General features: G+C 46.3%; 1 protein-coding gene across 1 annotated transcript in view; it reads right to left on the reverse strand.

Moving 5' to 3' along the window:
* Window positions 1–433: 433 nt before the first annotated feature.
* LOC130356484 (olfactory receptor 7A17-like) overlaps window positions 434–26976 on the reverse strand; it is a 44869-nt gene continuing 18326 nt past the window's right edge. The window contains exon 3 of the mRNA XM_056558104.1: window positions 434–544. Coding sequence (XP_056414079.1) covers window positions 434–544 — 111 coding nt within the window. The remainder of the gene's footprint in view (window positions 545–26976) is intronic.

The raw sequence follows: 26976 nt of genomic DNA on the forward strand, positions 1-26976 counted from the left end.
CGGGAACTGCACAGAGTAGAAGAGGTTTGCTATGGGGATTTGCTTCTACTCTGGACAGTTCCCGAGACAAGCAGAGATGTCAGCAGAGAGCACTTAGACAGAAAAGAACCACTCAACTTCAGAAGCTCATAAGTACTGAAAGGATGAAGATTTTTTTTTAATAGAAGTAATTTACAAATCTGTTTAACTTTCTGGAGCCAGTTGATGTATAAAAAAAAAGTTTTTTTTTCCTGGATAACCCCTTTAACCCCTTAACAACCACGGGCGTAAAGGTACATCCTGGTGCAGAGGTACTTCTTGCACCAGGATGTACATTTACGTCCTGTACATGACCGCTAGTAGATATGTGCAATTCGTTTCGTCACAAATGCATATTCGTACGAATTTTACCAACTTTGTATGTTCGGATATCTTTCCATCTCCCCACTACCCCTCATGCATCTGATGAAAGGTCACATGACCTGAAACGCGTCATGCTGGACGTATCCTGGGTTTTATGCCATTGTCTTTGTGTCTGAGATGAATCCATGTCGATGTTTTTAATCTGGATGAAAATAAAGGTGAAGTTACTTTTATCGCTGGCTACTGCTGTTCTGTAATTTACAAATCTGTTTAACTTTCTGTCTCCAGTTTATTAAAAAAAAAAAAAAAGTTTTCCACTGGAGTACCCCTTTAATACAGATGCCCGAAAGAGTCCCAAACCTAGAAAGAGCATTAATCAGGAAAGACCCCATATGATTACGAAAATGTAACGCATCATTTGCTTACAGGGTAATCTTATTTTCATAAGCTCCATTCCGGAAGTCCTCAGTAGATAATGGAATTTATGCCGCCATGGGTTCCATGACTATAGCGAATAACAAAGGAGATAATGGGCAACCTTGTCTAGTACAGGTATACCCTGGGTCCTTAAAGGGGTAATCGGCCCCTAGATATCTTATCCCCTATCGAAAGGATAGGGGATAAGATGTCAGATCGTGGGGGTCCTGCCGCTGGGGACCCCCAGGATCTCGGCTGCAGGACCCACCTGTTGGGGCTTCCGGCAGCACCAGAGTCTCTCATCCTAATGCCTCAAGACCACGGTGATGTGAGATTGTGACGTCACGACTCCGCCCCCATGTGACGTCATGCCCCCTCAATGCAAGTCTATGGGAGGGGGCGTGACGGCTGTCACGCCCCCTCCCATAGACTTGCATTGAGGGGCGGGGTGTGACATCACACGGGGGCGGAGTCGTGACCTCATGATCTCACGTCACCATGGTCGGGAGCCGAAGCCTCCAGCGTTTCCGGAAGCCGCAACAGGTGGGTCCTGCAGCCGAGATCCCGGGGGTCCCCAGGATCTGACATCTTATATATATCAACTGGCTCCAGAAAGTTAAACAGATTTGTAAATGACTTCTATTAAAAAATCTTAATCCTGTCAGTACTTATGAGCTGCTGAAGTTGAGTTGTTCTTTTCTGTCTAAGTGCTCTCTGATGACACGTGTTTCGGGAACTGTCCAGAGTAGAAGAAAATCCCCATAGCAAACCTCTTCTACTCTGTGCAGTTCCCGAGACAAACAGAGATGTCAGCAGAGAGCACTGTTGCCAGACAAAAAAGAACAACTCAACTTCAGCAGCTGATAATTATTTGAAGGATTAAGATTTTTTAATAGAAGTAATTTACAAATCTGTTTAACTTTCTGGAGCCAGTTGATATAAGAATTTTTTTTTTCCTGGAATACCCCTTTAACCCCTTAACGACAATGGACGTAAATGTACGTCATGGTGACGTGGTACTTAACGCACCATGACGTACATTTACGCGCCGACATGATCGCGAGCACCATGCCCGGCAGGGCCCGGCTGCTATTAGCAGCCAGGGACCCGCCAGTAATGGCGAATGTCCGCGATCATGCGGATGTCCGCCATTAACCCCTCCGATGCCGTGATCAACACAGATCACGGCATCTGGGGCATTGCGGTACTTTGCACGGATGATCGGATCGCCCGCTGCGCTACCGCGGGGATCCGATCATCCAGCATGGCGGCCGGAGGTCCCCTCACCTGGCTCCGGCCGTCTCCCGGGGTCTCCTGCTCTGGTCTGAGATCAAGCAGACCAGAGCAGAAGATCTCCGATAACACTGATCAGTGCTATGTCCTATACATAGCACTGAACAGTATTAGCAATCAACTGATTGCAATGAATAGTCCCCTATGGGGACATAAAAAGTGTAAAAAAAAAAAAAGGAAAAAAAATGTAAAATAAAAAAGTAAAAAAATTTGAAAAATCCCCTCCCCGAATAAAAAAGTAAAACATCAGTTTTTCCCATTTTACCCCCAAAAAAGTGTAAAAAACAATAATTAATACACATATTTGGTATCGCTGCGTGTGTAAAAGTCTGAACTATTAAAATATATTGTTAATCATCCCGTACGGTGAACGGCGTAAACGTAAAACATTTTTAAAAAGTTCAAAATTGCTGCTTTTTTGTCACATTTTATTCCCAAAATTTTTTATTAAATATTAATAAAAAGTAAAACCTAAACAAAGTGATACTGATAAAAACTACAGATTATGGCGCAAAAAAATTAGCCCTCATATCGCCCCATATACGGAAAAATGAGAAAGTTATAGGTAGTCAAAATAGGGCAATTTCAAACATACTAATTTTGTTAAAATGGTTTGAGATTTTTTTTAAGCGATACAATTATAGAAAAGAATATAATCATGGGGATCATTTTAATCGTAATGACCCACAGAATAAAGAAAACAGGTAATTTTTACCGGAAAGTGTACAGCGTGAAAACAAAACCTTCCAAAATTTGCTAAATTGCTGTTTTCTTTTCAATTTTCCCTCATAAATAATATTTGTTTGCTTGCACCGTACATTTTATGGTAAAATAAGTGATGTCATTACAAAGTACAATTGGTGATGCAAAAAACAAGCCCTCATGTGGGTCTGTGGATGGAAATATAAGAGAGTTATGATATTTAGAAGGCGAGGAGGAAAAAACAAAAATGCAAAAATAAAATTGGTCTGGTCCTTAAGGCCAAAATGGGCCTGGTCCTTAAGAGGTTAAAGATCTATCTAAATTCATTCGGTCCTCCTCAGACAGTTTTGGCAAGTTGACAGATTGTAAAATTGTATCAATTTCCCCCGGGGTTGATACATCTCTTGTTTTATAAAGGGAAGCATAGAATTTTTCAAGCACGTTTAAAGGGGTACTCCGGTGAAAACCTTTTTTCTTTTAAATCAACTGGTGGCAGAAAGTTAAACATATTTGTAAATTACTTCTATTAAAAAATCTTAATCCTTCCTGTACGTATTAGCTGCTGAATGTTACAGAGGAAATTCCTTTCTTTTTGGAACACTGATGATATCACGAGCACAGTGCTCTCTGCTGACATCTCTGTTCATTTTAGCAACCATGCATAGCAGATGTATGCTAAGGGCAGCATGGTGGCTCAGTGGTTAGCAGTGCTGGGGACTTGGGTTCAAATCCCACTAAGGACAACAATAAATAAAGCGTTTTTATTATTATAATAACGTCAGCAGAGAGAACTGTGCTCGTGATGTCATCAGAGAGCATTCCAAAAAGAAAAGAATTTCCTCTGTAGTATTCAGCAGCTAATAAGTACATAGTTAGTACGGTCGAAAAAAGACATATGTCCATCAAGTTCAACCAGGGAATTAAGGGGTAGGGGTGTGGCGCGATATTGGGGAAGGGATGGGATTTTATATTTCTTCATAAGCATTAATGTTATTTTGTTCCATAAATGTATCTAATCCTGTTTAAAACCTGTTAATTGTTCCTGCTGTGACCAGTTCCTGAGGTAGACCGTTCCATAAGTTCACAGTCCTCACGGTAAAGAAGGCGTGTCGCCCCTTGAGACTAAACTTTTTCTTCTCCAGACGGAGGGAGTGCCCCCTCGTCCTTTGGGGGGGTTTAACCTGGAACAGTTTTTCTCCATATTTTTTGTATGGGCCATTAATATACTTATATACGTTTATCATATCCCCCCTTAAACGTCTCTTCTCAAGACTAAACAATTGTAACTCCTTTAATCGCTCCTCATAGCTAAGATGTTCCAGGCCCCATATTAGTTTAGTCGCGCGTCTCTGCACCCTTTCCAACTCTGCAGTGTCCCTTTTATGGACAGGTGCCCAAAACTGAACAGCATATTCCAGGTGAGGCCGTACCAATGATTTATAAAGGGGGAGTATTATGTCCCTGTCCCTTGAGTCCATGCCTCTTTTGATACATGACAATATCCTGCCGGCTTTGGAAGCAGCAGCCTGACATTGTGCTATTCTGTAGTCTGTGATCTACAAGTCACCCAGATCATTCTCTACCAGTGACTCTGCCAGTTTAATCCCCCCTAAGACATACGACGCATGCAGGTTATTAGTATACACAGCCCCCTCTATATACACAGCCCCCCCTCTATATACACAGCCCCCCCTCTATATACACAGCCCCCCTAAGACATACGACGCATGCAGGTTATTAGTACCCAGATGCATAACTTTACATTTATCCACATTGAACCTCATTTGCCAAGTAGATGCCCAGACACTTAGTCTATCCAAGTCATCTTGTAACTTATACACATCCTCTATAGACTGTACCCCCCCCCCTCTATATACACAGCCCCCCTCTATATACACATCCTCTATATACTGTACCCCCCTCTATATACACATCCTCTATAGACTGTACCCCCCTCTATATACACATCCTCTATATACTGTACCCCCCTCTATATACAGAGCCCCCCTCTATATACACAGCCCCCCTCTATATACACAGCCCCCCTCTATATACACATCCTCTATAGACTGTAACGTGCTACAAAGCTTGGTGTCATCTGCAAAGATAGAAACAGAGCTGTTAATACCATCCTCTATATCATTGATAAATAAATTAAACAACAGCGGGCCCAGTACAGAACCTTGGGGTACACCACTAATAACCGGGGACCAATCAGAGTACGAATCATTGACCACCACTCTCTGGGTACGATCCATGAGCCAGTGTTCAATCCAGTTACAAACTAAAGTTTCCAAACCCAAAGACCTTAACTTACCTGTCAGACGTCTATGAGGGACAGTAAGGATTACGTTTTTTAATAGAAGTAATTTACAAATATGTTTAACTTTCTGCCACCAGTTGATTTAAAAGAAAAAAAGTTTTCACCGGAGTACCCCTTTAAGGACCCATGACGTACAGTTACTTCATGGGCAGTTCCGGTCCCCGCCGTGCGCCGGGTGGGGATCGGACTGGGATGCCTGCTGAACTCATTCGGCAGGCATACCATGCAAACGCCCAGGGGGGTCATCAGACCCCCCCATGTCGGCGATCGTGGCAAAATGCAAGTGAATTCACACTTGCGATTTGCGCAATTCCGGGTCATTACGGGTCTATAGTGACCCGGTGACCCGGAATGTAAGGGGGATCGTGGTTGTCTAAGACACCCAGGATCCCCCTGAAGTGATAGGAGTGAGGTGGCAGCGGTGCCACCCCTCCTATCCCTGCTATTGGTGGTCTAGACGTGACCACCAATAGTAGATCGGGGGCGGGGGGGTTAACTTTCGTTTTCCCCATCCTGCCCACCCACAATAGGCGGGGCAGGACGGGGAAACGACGGGGACCGGCGCCGAAGATCCACTTACCCATCCAGGCGGGCGACGGAGGCTGCGGGCGACGGAGATCGGCGGGCGGCGATGTCGTGCGGCTGGATCGTACGGAAGCCGGTGAGTTGCCTAGCAACATCTGGAGGGTAAAGTTTGAGACCACTATACAGTGGTCTCTAACTGTAGCCCTCCAGATGTTGCAAAACTACAACTCCCAGCATGCCCAGACAGCTTTTTTCTGTCTGGGCATGCTGGGATTTGTAGTTTTGCAACAGCTGGAGGACCACAGTTTGTAGATCACTTTGCAGTGTTCTCTAAAACTGTAGCCCTCCAAATGTTGCAAAACTACAAATCCCAGCATGCCCAAGCAGCTGTCTCGGCATGCTGGGAGTTGTAGTTGTGTACCTCCAGCTATTGCATAACTACATTCCCTTCAGCAATCAGTACATGCTGGGAGTTGTAGTTTTGCAACAGCTGGAGGCACCCTGGTTGGAAAAAAAACTGAGTTAGGTAACAAAACCTAACTGAAGGTTTTCCAACCACTGTGGCTCCAGCTGTTGCAAAAGTACAACTCCCAGCATGCTCAGTCTGTCAGTACATGCTGGGAGTTGTAGTTTTGCAACAGCTGGAGGCACACTGGTTGGAAAAAACTGAGTTAGGTAACAGAACCTAATTGAAGGTTTTCCAACCAGTGTGCCTCCAGCTGTTGCAAAAGTAAAACTCCCTGCATGCTCAGTCTGTCAGTACATGCTGGGAGTTGTAGTTTTGAAACAGCTGGAGTTTTGCCCTCCCAGGGGGAACGTACAGGGTACATTCACAAGGACAGGTTTACAGTAAGTTTCCTGCTTCAAGTTTGGGCTGCGGCAAATTTTTCTCCGCAGCGCAAACTCCTAGCGGGAAACTCACAGTAACCCACCAGTGCGAATGTACCCTAAAAAACACTACACTAACACATAATAAAGGGTAAAACACTACATATACACCCCCTTACACTGTCCCCCCCAATAAAAAGGAAAAACTTATTGTATGGCAGTGTTTCCAAAATGGAGCCTCCAGCTGTTGCAAAACAACAACTCCCAGCATTTCCAGACAGCCACTGACTGTCCAGGCATGCTGGAAATTTAGCAACAGCTGGAGGCACCCTGTTTGGGAATCACTGGCGTAGAATACCCCTATGTCCACCCCTATGCAATCCCTAATTTAGTCCTCAAATGCGCATGGAGCTCTCTCACTTCGGAGCCCTGTCGTATTTCAAGGAAACAGTTTAGGGCCACATATGGGGTATTTCCGTACTCTGGAGAAATTGCACTACAACTTTTGGGGGCTTTTTCTCCTTTTACCCCTTATGAAAAGGAAAAGTTGGAGGCTACACCAACTTGTTAGTGTAAAAAAATAAAAAAATTTACACTAACATGCTGGTGTTGCCCCATACTTTTTATTTTCACAAGCGTTAAAATTTGACAAAATTTGTAACGCAATTTCTCCTGAGTACGGAAATACCCCATATGTGGGCGTAAAATGCTCTGCGGGCGCACAACAAGGCTCAGGAGTGAGAGCGCACTATGTACATTTGAGGCCTAAATTGGTGATTTGCACAGGGGTGGCTGATTTTACAGCGGTTCTGACATAAACGCAAAAAAAGAAATACCCACATGTGACCCCATTTTGGAAACTACATCCCTCACGGAACGTAACAAGGGGTATAGCGAGCCTTAACACCCCACAGGTGTTTAATGAAAATTCTTCAAAGTTGGATGGAAAAATGAAAAAAAAAAAAAATGTCACTAAAATGTTGGTGTTACCCTAAATTTTTTATTTTCACAAGGGAAAATAGGAAAAAAGCCCCCCAATATTTGTAACCCCATTTTTCTGAGTAAGAACATACCCCGTATGTGGATGTAAAGTGCTCTGCGGGCGAACTACAATGCTCAGAAGAGAAGAAGCGTCATTGGGCTTTCAAAGAGAAAATGTGTCCAGAATTGAAGGTCACGGCCAGAACAATGGACCCCCCCACATGTGACCCCATTTTGGAAACTACACCCCTCACGTAATGTAATAAGGGGTACAGTGAGCATTTACGCCCCACAGGTGTCTGACAGATTTTTGGAACAGTGGTTCGTGAAAATGAAAAATGTAATTTTTCATTTGCACAGCCCACTGTTCCAAAGATCTGTCAAACAAGTGGGGTATATATACTCACTGCACCCCTTAATAAATTCTGTGAGGGGTGTAGTTTCCAAAACAGGGTCACATGTGGGGGGGTCCACTGTTCTGGCACCACGGGGGGCTTTGTAAACGCACATGGCCCCTGACTTCTATTCCAAACAATTTTTTTTTTCCAAAAGCTCAATGGCGCTCCTTCTCTTCTGAGCATTGTAGTGCGCCAGCAGAGAACTTGACGTCCACACATGGGGTATTTCCATACTCAGAAGAGATGGGGTTACACATTTTGGGGGGCATTTTGTCCTATTAACTCTTGTAAAGAAATTTAATTTACACATCCAAATTTAATGAAAAGTCGTCAAACACCTGTGGGGTGTTAAGGCTCACTGGACCCCTTGTTACGTCCCATGAGGGGTGTAGTTTCCAAAATAGTATGCCATGTGTTTTTTTTTTTTTTCTGCTCTGGCACCATAGGGGCTTCCTAAATGTGACATGCCCCCCAAAAACCATTTCAGAAAAACTCACTCTCCAAAATCCCATTGTCGCTCCTTCCCTTCTGAGCCCTCTACTGCGCCCGCCGAACACTTTACATAGACATATGAGGTATTTTCTTACTCAAGAGAAATTGGGCTACACATTTTACGAAGATTTCTCTCCTTTTACCCCTTTCAAAAATTCAATAACTGGGTCTACAGGAACATGCCAGTGTAAAAAATGAAGATTTTGAATTTTCTCCTTCAATTTGCTTCTATTCCTGTGAAACACCTAAAGGGTTAACAAACCTTTTGAATTTCATTTTGAATACTTTGAGGGGTGCAGTTTTTACAATGGGATCATTTGTGGGGTATTTCTAATATGAAGGCCCTTCAAATCCACTTCAAAACTGAACTGGTCCCTGAAGAATTTCGATTTTGAAATATGTTGTGAAAAATTGGAAAATTGCTGCTGAACTTTGAAGCCCTCTGATGTCTTCCAAAAGTAAAAACATGTCCCCTTTATGATGCAAACATAAATTAGACATATTGTATATGTGAATCAATATATAATTTATTTGGAATATTCATTTTCCTTATAAGCAGAGAGCTAAATTTTTAATTTTTTTCATCAAATTTTTAATTTTTCACCAAGAAATGATGCAAGTATCAACAAAATTTTACTGCTAACATAAAGTAGAATATGTCACGAAAAAACAATCTCAGAATCAGAATGAAAGATAAAGGCATCCCAGAGTTAATAATGTTTAAAGTGACAGTGGTCAAATGTGCAAAAAATGGCTGGGTCCTACAGTGAAAATTGGCTGGGTCCTTAAGGGGTTAAAGGGGTACTCCACTGGGAAAAAAAAATGTTTAAATCAACTGGTGACAGAAAGTTAAACAGACTTGTAAATTACTTCTATTTAAAAATCTTAATCCTTCCAGTACTTATCAGCTGATGTTTGTTCAGGAGAAAGTTCTTTTCTTTTTGAATTTCTTTTCCAGTCTGACCACAGTGCTCTCTGCTGACACCTCTGTCCATGTTAGGAACTGTGCAGAGTAGGAGCAAATCCCCATAGGAAACCTCTCCTGCTCTTGACAGTTCCTGACATGGACAGAGGTGTCAGCAGAGAGCACTGAGGTCAGACAGAAAGGAAATTCAAAAAGAAAAGAACTTCCTGTGGAGCATACAGCAGCTGATATGTACTGGAAGGATTGAGATTTTTAAATAGAAGTAATTTACAAATCTGATTAACTTTCTGGCACCAGTGGATTTAAAAAAAAACTTTTCCAGGGGAGTACCCCTTTAAGAATGATCCATCATATCAAAGCTATTAAAGAGTTAAAGAAACCCACCATCTCAGAGCTACCAAAGATTTAAAATACCCCACCATCTCAAATCTATCAATAAGTTAAAGACATCCACCATCTCGAAGCTACCAAAGAGATAAAGAGACCCATACTCTCAGAGCTACCAAAGATTTAGAATACCTCACCATCTAAGAGCTGTCAATAAATTAAAGGGGTTATCCAGGAAAAAATTGGCTCCAGAAAGTTAAACAGATTTGTAAATTACGTCTATTAAAAAATCTTAATCCCTTCAGTACTTGTGAGCTGCTGAAGTTGAGTTGTTCTTTTCTGTCTAAGTGCTCTCTGATGACACCTGTCTCGGGAACTGTCCAGAGGAGAAGCAAATCCCCATAGCAAACCTCTCCTACTCTGTGCAGTTCCCGAGACAAGCAGAGATGTCAGCAGAGAGCACTGTTGCCAGACAGAAAAGAGCAACTCAACTTCAGCAGCTGATAATTATTGGAAGGATTAAGATTTTTTAATAGAAGTCATTTACAAATCTGTATAACTTTCTGGAGCCAGTTGATATATATATATATATATAAAAAAAAAAAAAAAAATTTAAAAAAAGAAAGAAAGAAAAAAAATGTTTTTTTTCCTGGAATACCCCTTTAACCCCTTAAGGACTCAGGGTTTTTCCGTTTTTGCACTTTCGTTTTTTCCTCCTTACCTTTTAAAAATCATAACCCTTTCAATTTTCCACCTAAAAATCCATATTATGGCTTATTTTTTGCGTCGCCAATTCTACTTTGCAGTGACATTAGTCATTTTACCCAAAAATGCACGGCGAAACGAAAAAAAAAATCATTGTGCGACAAAATCGAAAAAAAAAACACCATTTTGTAACTTTTGGGGGCTTCCGTTTCTACGCAGTGCATATTTCGGTAAAAATTACACCTTATCATTATTCTGTAGGTCCATACAGTTAAAATGATCCCCTACTTATATAGGTTTGATTTTGTCGCACTTCTGGAAAAAATCATAACTACATGCAGGAAAATTTATACGTTTAAAAATGTCATCTTCTGACCCCTATAACTTTTTTATTTTTACACGTACGGGGCGGTATGAGGACTCATTTTTTGCGCCGTGATCTGAAGTTTTTATTGGTATGATTTTTGTTTTGATCTGACTTTTTGATCACTTTTTATTCATTTTTTAATGTTGTAAAAAGTTACCAAAATACGCTTTTTTTGAGTTTGGAATTTTTTTGCGCGTACGCCATTGACCGTACGGCTTAATTAATGATATATTTTTATAGTTTGGACATTTACGCACGTGGCGATACCACATATGTTTATTTTTTTTTTTTTTTACACTGTTTTATTTTTTTTATGGGAAAAGGGGGGTGATTCAAACTTTTATTAGGGAAGGGGTTAAATGACCTTTATTAACACTTTTTTTTTACTTTTTTTTTGCATTGTTATAGGTCCCATAGGGACCTATAACACTGCACACACTGATGTCTCATCCTGATCACAGGCGTGTATTAACATGCCTGTGATCAGCATTATCGGCGCTTGACTGCTCCTGCCTGGATCTCAGGCACGGAGCAGTCATTCGTCGATCGGACACCGAGGAGGCAGGTAAGAGCCCTCCCGGTGTCCGATCAGCTGTTCGGGACGCCGCGGCGGTCCCGAACAGCCCGACTGAGCAGCCGGGATACTTTCAGTTTCACTTTAGAAGCGGCGGTCAGCTTTGACCGCCGCTTCTAAAGGGTTAATACCGCACATCGCCGCGATCGGCGATGTGTGGTATTAGCCGCGGGTCCCGGCCGTTGATTAGCGCCGGGACCCACGCGTTATGATGCGGGATCGCGGCGCGATCCCGCTTCATATCGCGGGAGGCGGCGCAGGACGTAAATATACGTCCTGCGTCGTTAAGGGGTTAAACAAACCTACCATCTCAGAGCCACCAAAGAGATTAAAAAAAACACCATCTCAGAGCTATCAATGAGTTAGAGAAATCCACCATCTCAGACCTACAAATCTCTACAATCTCATCGATACCAAAAGGAATTCCCCATCTCAGTCCTACCAAAGATTTTGGATACTAGACCCCACCATAGCAGCCAAAGAGGTTAAGAAATCCACCATCACAGAACTACCTGATCTTATGGGATCATTTACAGATAACCTCTTAGATCTTATTGATATGTCCTGAATGTACAAATACAGTGAAGATTATGAAATCATTTAAAGGGGTACTCCACTGGAAAAAAAAAATTTTTTAATCAACTGGTGCCAGAAAGTTAAACAGATTTGTAAATCACTTCTATTAAAAAATCTTCATCCTTCCACTACATATCAGCTGCTGCATGATCACAGGACATTTTATTTTTTATTTTTGAATTTCTTTTCTCTCTGACCACAGTGCTCTCTGCTGACACCTCTGTCCATTTAGTAACTGTCCAGAGCAGGAGAGGTTTTCTCTGGGGATTTGCTCCTATTCTGGACAGTTCCTAAAATGGACAGAGGTGTCAGCAGAGAGCACTGTGGTCAGACAGAAAAGAAATTAAAAAAAGAAAAGAACTTCCTGTGGATCATAACAGCAGCTGATACGTACTGGAAGGATTAAGATTTTTTTAATAGAAGTCATTTACAAATCTAAGGTAGAAGTATAGGGAGAGCACACATGGAGAACTATATCACCGAGTGACGTCTACAGCAGGGAACGCGGCGATTTTCCAAAAAGTCTCCTGCGGGGTGCACGTACACAGATATGAAGTATCAAATAGAACAACAAAAAGAAACGTAGGTGCACTCACCGCAAAGTCGAGACTGTCACATCTGGGTATCCGGTGTCGGGTAGCCGGGTCACGGCATTCGGCGCTGGTTACTTGTGGCGCTCAGAGCGCCACAAGTAACCAGCGCCGTATGCCGTGACCCGGTTACCCGACACCGGATACCCAGATGTGACCGTCTCAACTTTGCGGTGAGTGCACCTACGTTTCTTTTTGTTGTTCATTTACAAATCAGTTGTTGTTCATTTACAACACCAGTTGATTTAAAACATTTTTTTTTCCAGTGGAGTACCCCTTTAAGGGACCTCTACATGTTGTGTATAGATGAACCCCTTGAAATAAACAAAATAATACAGAAATAAAACTCCAAATCTGTCCTACTGATCCTGGGTGTTACTTACGAATAAGGAGGAGAACTGTAAGGGTTGTGGTCATGATCCGACATCCGTGGTGAACGCCTCACCGTCGGCAGCCCTCTATATATACAGTATGTGTATACGCCGTAGTCCTGGTCCCTCATGACCGTCACCGGGATGTTGCTTCTTACTAATGAGAGTTTATTAAGTCACCGGGGATCTCAGGTGTCACAACCAGAACACTGACTGCACATCCCATAATATCACCTCTGCAGCTCTAGGATCTTATCTTCCCATCATTCTAGGTGGACAGGGCTCGTTTATGGATAATGGTCAAAAACATCTAAAAAACATCAAATATCCGAGAGCAAAATGTTTTGTTCCTGGAGTCAGATGATCAGTGGTGATCTTATAGAGTAGATCCCTATGAACTATTCATAACAACTCTATGGGGAGGGCAAACTAGGCCAAATAATTAGTGTTGAGCGACGTCACGAGCTCCCGGCGCCAGCTCCAGCGTTCAGAACAGTTTGTTCCAAATGCTGAGCAGCGGAGTACCCCTTTATACTGATGTCAGATACTGAACCATGTTCTTTTTTCTAATTGGTTTCTATTTTCTGATTTTAGTTTTTCATTTTACAAAATTTAGGCCTTCACAATCCCTAAGATTAAAAGATGAATTAAGAAATTTAAACTGAAGATTTTGGATAGCGGGTGCTACCTATGAGAAAATTTGAAATTCCCAGACCCAGGCCAAACAGTGGCATCAGTAACCCATATATTGCCTGAATGACACAGCCTGGAGTTGGCTGATGCATTAGTACACACCAGGGCTTCACAATCCCCCCCAAAAAACAAAAAAATGTTTGAAATTTTTGAAGAAGATTTTGGATAGTGGGTGCTACCTATGAGAAAATTTGAAATTCCCAGACCCAGGCCCGGCAGCGCCATCAGTAAACCATATATTACCTGAATGACACAGTCTGGAGTTGGCTGATGCATGAGTACACACCAGGGCTTCACAATCCCCCGCAAAAAACACAAATATTTTTGAAATTTTTGAAAAAGATTTTGGATAGCGGGTGTTACCTATGAGAAAATTTGAAATTCCCAGACCCAGGCCCAGCAGCGCCATCAGTAAACCATATATTGCCTAAATGACACAGCCTGGAGTTGGTTGATGCATGAGAAGACCATTGAAATATCAGATTTTTTTATTTGAAATTTAAATCAAACTTTGAGTGTCCCAGACCCCAGCGTGTGGGTACGAAGGGCCAAATCTAACAAGCCCCCACAGGGCTCATGTGGCCGTGTGATGTAGGCGCAACATCTCCATTGTCCTGACCGGCCATTGTTTCCAACACTTTTCGCCAAGGCAAACCATATGAAGAACAGCGTGACACCGCCGTGCCCTGCACACATGGTATGCTGAAGGGCCATTGAGACTTGTCCGGGCAGTGGAGGCTTAGGACACATTGGAGGATGTGGAGGCAGAGTCGCACACTGTCACAGGACCAACAGGCAGACAGTGTGGAGCAGGAAGCAGCATGAGTACACAAGATGGGTTCACAATCCCTAAAATTAAAAGGTGAACTTTGAAATCTCTATTGAAGATTCATGTTAGGTAGTGCTACCGTCCAAAAATTTAAGGCCCAAGCCCAGAAGCATCAGTAAGCCAAGTAATTCCTGAAAGACACAGGAGCAGGCATCAGCAGTACACCCAAGGGTTTCATAACTCCTTTACATTGCAAGATCAAGATCAATGTTGAAATTTGCATTAAGCATGTATTTAGCTACTGCTAAACATCCAAAAATTAAAGGCACAAGGCCAGAAGCATCAGTGAGGCAAGTAGTTCCTGAAAGAGACACAGGATGAGTCAGGAGCAGGCATTCGCAGTACCCAAGAGGGTTTCATAACCCTAATTGATAACCAAAGAGGGTTTCATAACCAAAGATAATTGGGAAGTGTTGGTGTAGCAACATGGTCAATCTACTCTGAGGCATCTGGCATTGGTGGCTGGAAATCCTGGCTGATCCATCCCTGATTCATCTTGACAAACGTCAGTCTCTCCACATTTTTCGTGGACAGACGAGTTCGCCTTGGGGTGACTATGGCCCCGGCCGCACTAAACACCCGCTCTGATGGCACACTACTGGCCGGGCAGGAAAGCTTTTCCAGGGCAAACTCTGCTAATTGCGGCCATAAATCAAGTTTGGCTGCCCAGAAGTCCAGCGGATCTTCAATGGTTGTTGGTATGGCCATGTCAAGGTATGCCACCCCCTGCTGGTTCAGGTCCTGCTCCATGTCTACCTGCTGCTGATGAGTTGCTTCACTATGCGGGTGAAGAAAGTTACTCATCAGCGACTGTAGACTTAGGCTGCTGCTGATTGAGCTGATACTGCTCCTGCCACCCCTCCCCTCCCCAGCAGCCATGGCAGTGGAAGGTGAGCGCAGAGGGCCCCCCGAGTCAGACCTGCGAGTGGATGGACCGTGTCGCTGATAGGCATCGGCCAACTGACTACATAGGATCTCTCTGTAGTAGCAAACGGCAGGTGTAACGTATGAGCTGCCACTGGTTCACATTGAAGTTTCACAGGGGAGTACTCCTATCTGCTTGGATCATCAAGAAATCGGTGATGGCTTTTCTTTGTTCGTATAGTCTGTCCAACATATGGAGGGTGGAATTCCAATGTGGGGAAACCTCACCAATAAGACTATGTTGTGGGATACCGTTCTGACACTGCAGCTCAAGGAGGGTGTGCTTTGTGGTGTACGAGTGGCTGAAGTGCATGCACAGTTTCCTTGCCATTGTCAGGATGTTTTGCAAATGCGGTGAAGACTTCAGGAAGTGCTTGACAACCAGAATCAACACGTGTGCCATGCAGGGCGCATGTTTCACACTTCCTTGTGGCAGTGCAGACACGATGTTCTTCCCGCTGTTTGTTACCATGGTTCCCATTTCCAGATTTCATGGAGTAAGCCATAATCAGATTTCTTGACAAATGAATTTTAGCAGTTCCACCCCTGTGACTCCGTTCGCCAAGGCAAACCATGTGAAGAACATCTTGACACCACCGTGCCCTACACACATGGTACGATGAAGGGCAACCAAGATTTCTATGTGTAGTGGAGGCCGAGGACATGGTGGAGGATGAGGAGGCGGAGTCGCACACTGTCACAGCACCAACTGCCTGAGAGCGAGAGCGTGGAGGAGGAAGCGGTGTGACCTGTCCAAGTTGCTGTTGTGGCTGTGCAGGGACCACATTTTCCCAGTGGGCCGTAAAAGACAAGTATTGTCCCTGTCCGTAGTTAAAGCTCCACACGTCGGTGCTGCCGTGCACTTTTGAACACACCGACAGGCTCAAGGACTGGCCCACCTTCTCTTGTACAAACTTATGCAGGGCTGGTACTGCCTTCTTTGCAAAGAAATGACGGCTTGGGACTCTCCACCTCGGCTCGGCACAAGCCATCAATTCTATGAAAGGTGCAGAGTCCACCACTTGAAAAGGGAGGGACTGCAGCACCAGCAACTTGGACAGGAGCACATTCAACTTCTGTGCCATTGGATGAGTGGGCGCATACTGTTGTCTCTTGGACATGGCTGACTAAAAGCAGGAGAAGCAGGAGCATCTGGAGCGACAGAAGGAGGGTTTGGCACACAGCTCCATTCGGCTGAGCGGATGGCCACTTGGTGATTAAGCAGGCTGGACCACTACATCAGAGCCACGGTTCTCCCATGCCGCTTCATGGTGGTGAAGCATGTGTTGACGCAGGGCCATGGTGCCGACATTGGGACCCGGGCCATGCTTCACCTTCTGCCGACATATCTTCCATGTGGCTACGTGAACCTCCTCCGGATGCCTGATGAAAAACTTCCACACCGCAGAGTAGCTGATTTTCCCATCTACAGTCCACACTAATTGACTGCTACTGGAGCCGTCTCCAGGAACCCCTGTTCCACTAACTCCCGGAAAGGTAGGCTGCCGCAAAGCAGGTGGTCTCCCCCTTGCACGTTTGGCTCCAGAATTTCCACTCCTGCCACCATGCTGACTGCCAACCGTGCTACCGCCTAGCTGCCTCAAGGGCAACCTGCAACTCTCTTCTCCTAATGATGATGAAGCCCCTTCTGCATCCGGCTCCCAATTGCGATCGGCTTCATCATCATCAACAGGTGTGTGCACGTCACTGATGTCCTCCTCAGGTTCCCCAACAGTGTCTGCTTCAGGACCCTGAACCCTGGCAACACCGCCTCCCACGTCACTCTCCGCATCACTACTTGGCCGCCTAGCAGAGGAAGCGGCGCATGTCTCCTCCCCTTCTTGGCTGGGCAGTAGCTGCTGACTTTCCACTATTAGATTGTCCTCAGTGCATAGTGGAGCTGAACCCACAGTATAAGATACTTCTCTAGGAGAGGGAACAGCATAGGACAAAGGCAATGAGATGACAGGGACTGCTCCCGGGCCATGCCAACTGAGGATTGTGTCTGAGGAACCCACCGACTGTTTACTGGGGGTACCAGATGTCACTTATGATGAAGTGGATGACTGTGTTAACCAATCGATGACGGCAGATGGGTTGCTGGTCGAGACACGACCGCTGGCTGATAACGGGTGCTCAGGCCTCTCGCTGCGACTCCTGCTGCCATTCGCCTCTAGTCTGCTTCCACCTCTGCCTGACGTATTTAGGCCTCTGCCACTCCTCTGTGCACGTCCTGGCACTTCTCTGCCTGACATACTTAGTGCGTTTATGAGGGTATTACAATATGCTACACTACTCTTTAAACAGTATTTGTCTAGAACAGCAGCAGGTGATTACTTACGGCTGTCCTTTCACAGTGTCACGATGCCGGCTGGCAGGTAGTGGACCCTCTGTGCCAGAGAGGGATTGGCGTGGACCGTGCTAGTGGACCGGTTCTAAGCCACTACTGGTTTTCACCAGAGCCCGCCGCAAAGCGGGATGGTCTTGCTGCGGCGGTAGTGACCAGGTCGTATCCACTAGCAACGGCTCACCTCTCTGGCTGCTGAAGATAGGCGCGGTACAAGGGAGTAGGCAGAAGCAAGGTCGGACGTAGCAGAAGGTCGGGGCAGGCAGCAAGGATCGTAGTCAGGGGCAACGGCAGAAGGTCTGGAAACACTGGCAAGGGACACACAAGGAACGCTTTCACTGGCACTAAGGCAACAAGATCCGGCAAGGGAGTGCAAGGGAAGTGAGGTAATATAGGGAGTGCACAGGTGATAACTCTAATTGGAACCACTGCGCCAATCAGCGGCGCAGTGGCCCTTTAAATCGCAGAGACCCGGCGCGCGCGCGCCCTAGGGAGCGGGGCCGCGCGCGCCGGGACAGAACAGACGGGGAGCGAGTCAGGTAGGAGAGCCGGGGTGCGCATCGCGAGCGGGCGCTACCCGCATCGCGAATCGCATCCCGGCTAGCAGCAGGATCGCAGCGCCCCGGGTCAGAGGACGTGACCGGGGCGCTGCAGCGGAGGAGGTGAAGCGAGCGCTCCGGGGAGGAGCGGGGACCCGGAGCGCTCGGCGTAACAGTACCCCCCCCCTTGGGTCTCCCCCTCTTCTTGGAGCCTGAGAACCTGAGGAGCAGACTTTTGTCAAGGATGTTGTCCTCAGGTTCCCAGGATCTCTCTTCAGGACCACAACCCTCCCAGTCTACTAAAAAAAAATTTTTTCCTCTGACCTTTTTGGCAGCCAAAATCTCCTTGACCGAGAAGACGTCCGAGGAGCCGGAAACAGGAGTGGGAGGAACAGATTTGGGAGAAAAACGGTTGAGGATGAGTGGTTTGAGAAGAGAGACGTGAAAGGCATTAGGGATACGAAGAGAAGGAGGAAGAAGAAGTTTATAAGAGACAGGATTAATTTGACACAGAATTTTGAAAGGACCAAGATAGCGTGGTCCCAACTTGTAGCTAGGGACACGGAAGCGGACATATTTAGCGGAGAGCCATACCTTGTCTCCAGGGGAAAAAACGGGGGGAGCTCTTCTTTTCTTATCCGCGAACCTCTTCATGCGTGAAGAAGCCTGTAAGAGAGAATTTTGGGTCTCTCTCCATATAATGGAAAGGTCACGAGAAATTTCATCCACAGCGGGCAGACCAGAGGGCAAGGGGGTAGGGAGGGGGGGAAGAGGGTGACGGCCGTACACCACGAAAAATGGGGATTTGGAGGAAGATTCAGAGACCCTGAAGTTATACGAGAATTCGGCCCATGGAAGGAGATCTGCCCAGTCATCCTGGCGGGAGGAAACAAAATGTCGCAAATAATCACCCAGGATCTGGTTAATTCTTTCTACTTGTCCATTGGACTGGGGATGATATGCAGAGGAAAAATTTAATTTAATCTTGAGTTGTTTACAGAGAGCTCTCCAGAATTTAGACACGAATTGGACCCCTCTATCCGAGACAATCTGCGTAGGCAACCCGTGAAGACGAAAAATGTGTACAAAAAATTGTTTAGCCAACTGAGGCGCAGAAGGAAGACCAGGAAGAGGAATGAAATGTGCCATTTTGGAGAATCGATCAACGACCACCCAAATAACGGTGTTGCCACGGGAAGGGGGTAAATCAGTAATAAAATCCATACCAATCAGAGACCAAGGCTGTTCGGGGACAGGCAGAGGATGAAGAAAACCAGCGGGCTTCTGGCGAGGAGTCTTATCCCGGGCACAGATAGTGCAGGCTCGCACAAAGTCCCCAACATCCGTCTCCAGAGTTGGCCACCAATAGAAGCGGGAGATGAGTTGCACAGATTTCTTGATGCCCGCATGACCTGCGAGATGGGAGGAGTGACCCCATTTGAGGATTCCGAGGCGTTGGCGTGGAGAAACAAAGGTCTTTCCTGGAGGAGTCTGTCTGATGGAGGCAGGAGAAGTGGAGATCAGGCAGTCAGGTGGAATGATGTGTTGCGGAGGGAGATCAACTTCTGAGGCATCCGAGGAACGAGAGAGAGCATCGGCTCTAATGTTCTTATCGGCAGGACGAAAGTGAATCTCAAAATTAAATCGGGCAAAGAACAGAGACCACCGGGCCTGGCGAGGATTCAGCCGTTGGGCCGACTGGAGGTAGGAGAGGTTCTTGTGGTCGGTGTAGATAATAACAGGAAATCTTGATCCCTCCAGCAGATGCCTCCATTCCTCAAGTGCTAATTTAATGGCTAGAAGTTCTCGATCCCCGATGGAGTAGTTCCTCTCCGCTGGAGAGAAGGTCCTAGAGAAAAAACCACAAGTGACAGCATGCCCGGAAGGATTTTTTTGTAGAAGAACAGCTCCAGCTCCTACTGAGGAGGCATCAACCTCCAATAGGAAGGGTTTGGAAGGGTCAGGTCTGGAGAGCACGGGAGCCGAAGAAAAGGCAGACTTGAGTTGTTTAAAGGAGTCTTCTGCTTGAGGAGGCCAGGACTTGGGATCAGCATTTTTCTTGGTTAAAGCCACGATAGGAGCCACAATGGTAGAAAAATGTGGAATAAATTGCCTGTAATAATTGGCGAACCCCAAAAAGCGTTGGATAGCACGGAGTCCGGAGGGGCGTGGCCAATTTAAGACGGCAGAGAGTTTGTCTGGATCCATCTGTAGTCCCTGGCCAGAGACCAAATATCCTAGAAAAGGAAGAGATTGGCATTCAAACAGACATTTCTCAATTTTGGCATAGAGTTGGTTGTCACGAAGTCTCTGAAGAACCATACGGACATGCCGGCGGTGTTCCTCTAGATTGGCAGAAAAAATTAGGATATCGTCCAGATATACCACAACACAGGAGTATAATAGATCACGAAAAATTTCATTGACAAAGTCTTGGAAGACGGCAGGGGCATTGCACAGTCCAAAGGGCATGACCAGATACTCAAAGTGTCCATCTCTGGTGTTAAATGCCGTTTTCCACTCGTCCCCCTCTCTGATGCGGATGAGGTTATAGGCGCCTCTTAAGTCCAATTTAGTGAAGATGTGGGCACCTTGGAGGCGATCAAAGAGTTCAGAGATGAGGGGTAAGGGGTAGCGGTTCTTAACCGTGATTTTATTAAGACCGCGGTAGTCAATGCAAGGACGTAGGGAGCCATCTTTTTTGGAGACAAAGAAAAATCCGGCTCCGGCAGGAGAGGAGGATTTACGGATAAAGCCCCTTTTTAGATTCTCCTGGACGTATTCGGACATGGCAAGAGTCTCTGGGGCAGAGAGAGGATAAATTCTGCCCCGGGGTGGAGTAGTACCCGGGAGGAGGTCGATAGGGCAATCATAAGGCCTGTGAGGAGGTAGAGTCTCAGCTTGTTTTTTGCAGAAAACATCCGCGAAGTCCATATAGGCCTTGGGGAGACCGGTTACTGGAGGAACCACAGAGTTACGGCAAGGGTTACTGGGAACCGGTTTTAGACAGTTCTTGGAACAAGAGGACCCCCAACTCTTGATCTCCCCAGTGGACCAATCCAGGGTTGGGGAATGAAGTTGAAGCCAGGGAAGTCCAAGGAGAATCTCCGAGGTGCAATTGGGGAGGACCAAAAGTTCAATCCTCTCATGATGAGATCCGATGCTCATAAGAAGGGGCTCCGTGCGGAAACGTATGGTACAGTCCAATCTTTCATTATTTACACAATTGATGTAGAGGGGTCTGGCGAGACTGGTCACTGGGATGTTGAACCTGTTGACGAGAGAGGCCAAAATAAAATTTCCTGCAGAACCAGAGTCCAAGAAGGCCACTGTAGAGAAGGAGAAGGCAGAAGCAGACATCCGCACAGGCACAGTAAGACGTGGAGAAGCGGAGTAGACATCAAGGACTGTCTCACCTTTGTGCGGAGTCAGCGTACGTCTTTCCAGGCGGGGAGGACGGATAGGACAATCCCTCAGGAAGTGTTCGGTACTAGCACAGTACAGGCAGAGGTTCTCCATACGGCGTCGTGTCCTCTCTTGAGGTGTCAGGCGAGACCGGTCGACCTGCATAGCCTCCACGGCGGGAGGCACAGGAACAGATTGCAGGGGACCAGAGGAGAGAGGAGCCGAGGAGACGAAACGCCTCGTGCGAACAGAGTCCATATCTTGGCGGAGTTCCTGACGCCTTTCAGAAAAACGCATGTCAATGCGAGTGGCTAGGTGAATAAGTTCATGTAGATTAGCAGGAATTTCTCGTGCGGCCAGAACATCTTTAATGTTGCTGGATAGGCCTTTTTTGAAGGTCGCGCAGAGGGCCTCATTATTCCAGGACAATTCTGAAGCAAGTGTACGGAATTGTACGGCATACTCGCCAACGGAAGAATTACCCTGGACCAGGTTCAACAGGGCAGTCTCAGCAGAAGAGGCTCGGGCAGGTTCCTCAAAGACACTTCGGATTTCCGAGAAGAAGGAGTGTACTGAGGCAGTGACGGGGTCATTGCGGTCCCAGAGCGGTGTGGCCCATGACAGGGCTTTTCCGGACAGAAGACTGACTACGAAAGCCACCTTAGACCTTTCAGTGGGAAACAGGTCCGACATCATCTCCAGATGCAGGGAACATTGGGAAAGGAAGCCACGGCAAAACTTAGAGTCCCCATCAAACTTATCCGGCAAGGATAAGCGTATCCCAGGAGCGGCCACTCGCTGCGGAGGAGGTGCAGGAGCTGGCGGAGGAGATGACTGCTGAAGCTGTGGTAGCAACTGTTGTAGCATAACGGTCAGTTGAGACAGCTGTTGGCCTTGTTGCGCAATCTGTTGTGACTGCTGGGCGACCACCGTGGTGAGGTCAGCGACAACTGGCAGAGGAACTTCAGCGGGATCCATGGCCGGATCTACTGTCACGATGCCGGCTGGCAGGTAGTGGACCCTCTGTGCCAGAGAGGGATTGGCGTGGACCGTGCTAGTGGACCGGTTCTAAGCCACTACTGGTTTTCACCAGAGCCCGCCGCAAAGCGGGATGGTCTTGCTGCGGCGGTAGTGACCAGGTCGTATCCACTAGCAACGGCTCACCTCTCTGGCTGCTGAAGATAGGCGCGGTACAAGGGAGTAGGCAGAAGCAAGGTCGGACGTAGCAGAAGGTCGGGGCAGGCAGCAAGGATCGTAGTCAGGGGCAACGGCAGAAGGTCTGGAAACACTGGCAAGGGACACACAAGGAACGCTTTCACTGGCACTAAGGCAACAAGATCCGGCAAGGGAGTGCAAGGGAAGTGAGGTAATATAGGGAGTGCACAGGTGATAACTCTAATTGGAACCACTGCGCCAATCAGCGGCGCAGTGGCCCTTTAAATCGCAGAGACCCGGCGCGCGCGCGCCCTAGGGAGCGGGGCCGCGCGCGCCGGGACAGAACAGACGGGGAGCGAGTCAGGTAGGAGAGCCGGGGTGCGCATCGCGAGCGGGCGCTACCCGCATCGCGAATCGCATCCCGGCTAGCAGCAGGATCGCAGCGCCCCGGGTCAGAGGACGTGACCGGGGCGCTGCAGCGGAGGAGGTGAAGCGAGCGCTCCGGGGAGGAGCGGGGACCCGGAGCGCTCGGCGTAACACACAGTATGTAGGCCCTTGACAGATTAACAGGTACAAAATGGTACACTAATTAGATGTACGTATGCGGTATGCACTGATGAGGGCAGAAAAATGCGCAACAATACGCAGAAAAAATCAGTATTTTTGTAAGTACTATTGTTTGTGAGTACTATTGTTTGGACTTTCACAGTATGTAGGCCCTTTACAGATTAACAGGTACAATATGGTATACTACTTGGATGTACGTATGTGGTATGCACTGATGAGGGCCGAAAAATGCACAACAATACGCAGAAAAAAATCTGTATTTTTGTAAAACACCAGCCAGTGAGTACTTTTGTTTGGACTTTCACAGTATGTAGGCCCTTGACAGATTAAAAGGTACAAAATGGTATACTACTTGGATGTACGTATGCGGTATGCACTGATGAGGGCAGAAAAATGCGCTACAATGAGCTTAAAAACTCTGTAATTTTTGTAAAACACAAGCTGGTGAATACTATTGTTTGGACTTTCACAGTATGTAGGCCCTTGACAGATTAAAAGGTACAAAATGGTACAATACTTGGATGTACGTATGCGGTATGCACTGATGAGGGCAGTAATACGTGCAACAATACGCAGAAAAAAAATCCGTATTTTTGTAAAACACCAGCCGGTGAATACTATTGTTTGGACTTTCACGCTTTGTAGGCCCTTGACCGAGTAACAGGTACAAAATGGTACACTACTTGGATGTACGTATGCGGTATGCACTGATGAGGGCAATAATGTGCGCAACAATACGCTGAAAAAATAAGTAATTTTTAAAAACACCAGCAGGTGAGTACTTTTGCCAGGAGTCAGGACTTTCCCTGTATCTAGACTTGTTACAGATACAGAATAGTAGGCTGCTTTGATGTAGGTATGTGTTATGCACGTATGAGGGCAGACAAATGCACTACAGTCCGATGAAAAATAACGTATTTGTGCACAGCAGCAGGACCCAACAGTGCAGAACCACAATAATTATAAAACAACCCAGAGCAATGAAGATAGAGAAATCTACAAGACTAGGCAGAAAGAGGCCAAGCAAGTTATAAGAACTTCTAAAACACAGGCAGAAGAAAAACTAGCTCAGTCTGTGAAAAAAGGGGATAAGACATTCTTCAGATATATAAATGAAAAAAGAAAACTAAAACAAGGAATAACTAAATTAAAAACAAAGGAAGGAAGGAATGTAGAAGAGAATAAGGGGCGAGCCGACTGCCTTAATGATGACTTCTGTTCAGTTTTTACAGAAGAAAAAGAAGGAAAAGGACCTCCATTAGAGAGGAAAACTAAGGAATCGTTTGATGCATGTGTCTTTACAGAGGAAGAGGATCTACGTTTGCTTTCTAAAGTGAAGGCAAATAAATCACAGGGGCCTGATGGGATACACCCAAAATTATTAAAAGAGTTTAGTGGTGAGCTAGCAAAACCGTTAAAGGGGTACTCTGTTGAAAACCTTTTTTCTTTAAAATCAACTGGTGGCAGAAAGTTGAACATATTTGTAAATTACTTCTATTAAACAATCTTAATCCTTCCAGTACTTATTAGCTGCTGAATGCTACAGAGGAAATTCCTTTCTGTTTGGAACACTGATGACATCACGAGCACAGTGCTCTCTGCTGACATCTCTGTCCATTTTAGAAACCATGCAGAGCAGATTTATGCTAAGGGCAGCATGGTGGCTCAGTGGTTAGCACTGCTGCCTTGCAGTGCTGGGGACTTGGGTTCAAATCCCACTAAGGACAACAATAAGTAAAGCGTTATTATTATAATGATGTCAGCAAAGAGCACTGTGCTCGTGATGTCATCAGAGAGCATTCCAAAAAGAAAATAATTTCCTCTGTAGTATTCAGCAGCTAATAAGTACAGGAAGGATTAAGATTTTTTAATAGAAGTAATTTACAAATATGTTTAACTTTCTGCCACCAGTTGGTTTAAAAGAAAAAAGGTTTTCAATGGAGTACCCCAGATTTATTTAACCAATCAATGGTAACAGGAGCCGTCCCGGAAGATTTGAAATTAGCAAATGTTGTGCCCATTCACAAGAAAGGTAGTAGGGAGGAATCAAGCAACTATAGGCCAGTAAGTCTGACATCAATAGTGGGGAAATTAATGGAAACCCTACTAAAGTATAGGATTGTGGAACATCTAAAATCCCATGGATTGTAAGATGGAAAACAACATGGGTTTACTTCAGGGAGATCATGTCAAACTAATCTGATTGATTTTTTTGACTGGGTGACTAAAATAATAGATGGCGGAGGGGCAGTAGACATCGCATATCTAGATTTTAGTAAGGCTTTTGACACTGTCCCACATAGAAGATTTATCAATAAACTTCAGTCATTGAGCTTGGACTCCAATATTGTTGAGTGGATTAGGCAGTGGCTGAGTGACAGACAACAGAGGGTTGTAGTCAATGGAGAATATTCAGAGCGCGGTCTTGTCACCAGTGGGGACCTCAGGGATCTGTACTGGGACCAATATTGTTTAATATCTTCATTAGTGATATTACAGAAGGTCTCGATGGTCTTGGTCTTTTTGCTGATGACACAAAGATAAGTAGCTGTCACGCTCCCAGCTGGTAGGAGGTGGATCCTCTGTGCCAGAGAGGGATTGGCGAGGACCGTGCTAGTGGACCGGTTCTAAGTCACTACTGGTTTTCACCAGAGCCCGCCGCAAAGCGGGATGGTCTTGCTGCGGCGGTAGTGACCAGGTCGTATCCACTAGCAACGGCTCAACCTCTCTGGCTGCTGAAGATAGGCGCGGTACAAGGGAGTAGACAAAGGCAAGGTCGGACGTAGCAGAAGGTCGGGGCAGGCAGCAAGGATCGTAGTCAGGGGCAACGGCAGGAGGTCTGGAACACAGGCTAGGAACAAACAAGGGAACGCTTTCACTAGGCACAAGGGCAACAAGATCCGGCGAGGGAGTGCAGGGGAAGTGAGGTATATATAAGGAGTGCACAGGTGAACACACTAATTAGAACCACTGCGCCAATCAGCGGCGCAGTGGCCCTTTAAATCGCAGAGACCCGGCGCGCGCGCGCCCTAGGGAGCGGGGCCGCGCGCGCCGGGACAGGACCGACGGAGAGCGAGTCAGGTACGGGAGCCGGGGTGCGCATCGCGAGCGGGCGCCACCCGCATCGCGAATCGCATCCCGGCTGGAGGCGGTACCGCAGCGCACCCGGTCAGTGGATCTGACCGGGGCGCTGCAGCAACGAGGATGAGGCGAGCGCTCCGGGGAGGAACGGGGACCCGGAGCGCTCGGCGTAACAGTACCCCCCCCCTTGGGTCTCCCCCTCTTCCTGGGTCCAAAGAACCTGAGGATCAAAAACTCAATTCTCTTGTGATGAGGTCCGATGCACATTAGGAGGGGTTCCGTGCGGTAACGCACGGCACAGTCCAATCTTTCATTGTTAACACAATTGATGTAGAGGGGTCTGGCGAGACTGGTCACAGGGATGTTGAACCTGTTGATAAGAGAGGCCAAAAAAAAATTTCCTGCAGATCCGGAATCCAAGAAGGCCATAGTAGAGAAGGAGAAGGTAGAGGCAGATATCCGCACAGTAAGGCGTGGAGAAGCAGAGTTGACATCAAGAACTGTGTCACCTTTGTGCGGAGTCAGCGTACGTCTTTCCAGGCGGGGAGGACGGATAGGACAATCCTTCAGGAAGTGTTCGGTACTGGCACAGTACAGGCAAAGATTCTCCATGCGGCGTCGTGTCCTCTCTTGAGGTGTCAAGCGAGACCGGTCAACTTGCATAGCCTCCACGGCGGGAGGCACAGGAACGGATTGCAGA

Source organism: Hyla sarda, chromosome 2 (genome assembly GCF_029499605.1).
Source record: "Hyla sarda isolate aHylSar1 chromosome 2, aHylSar1.hap1, whole genome shotgun sequence".
NCBI lineage: Eukaryota > Metazoa > Chordata > Amphibia > Anura > Hylidae > Hyla > Hyla sarda.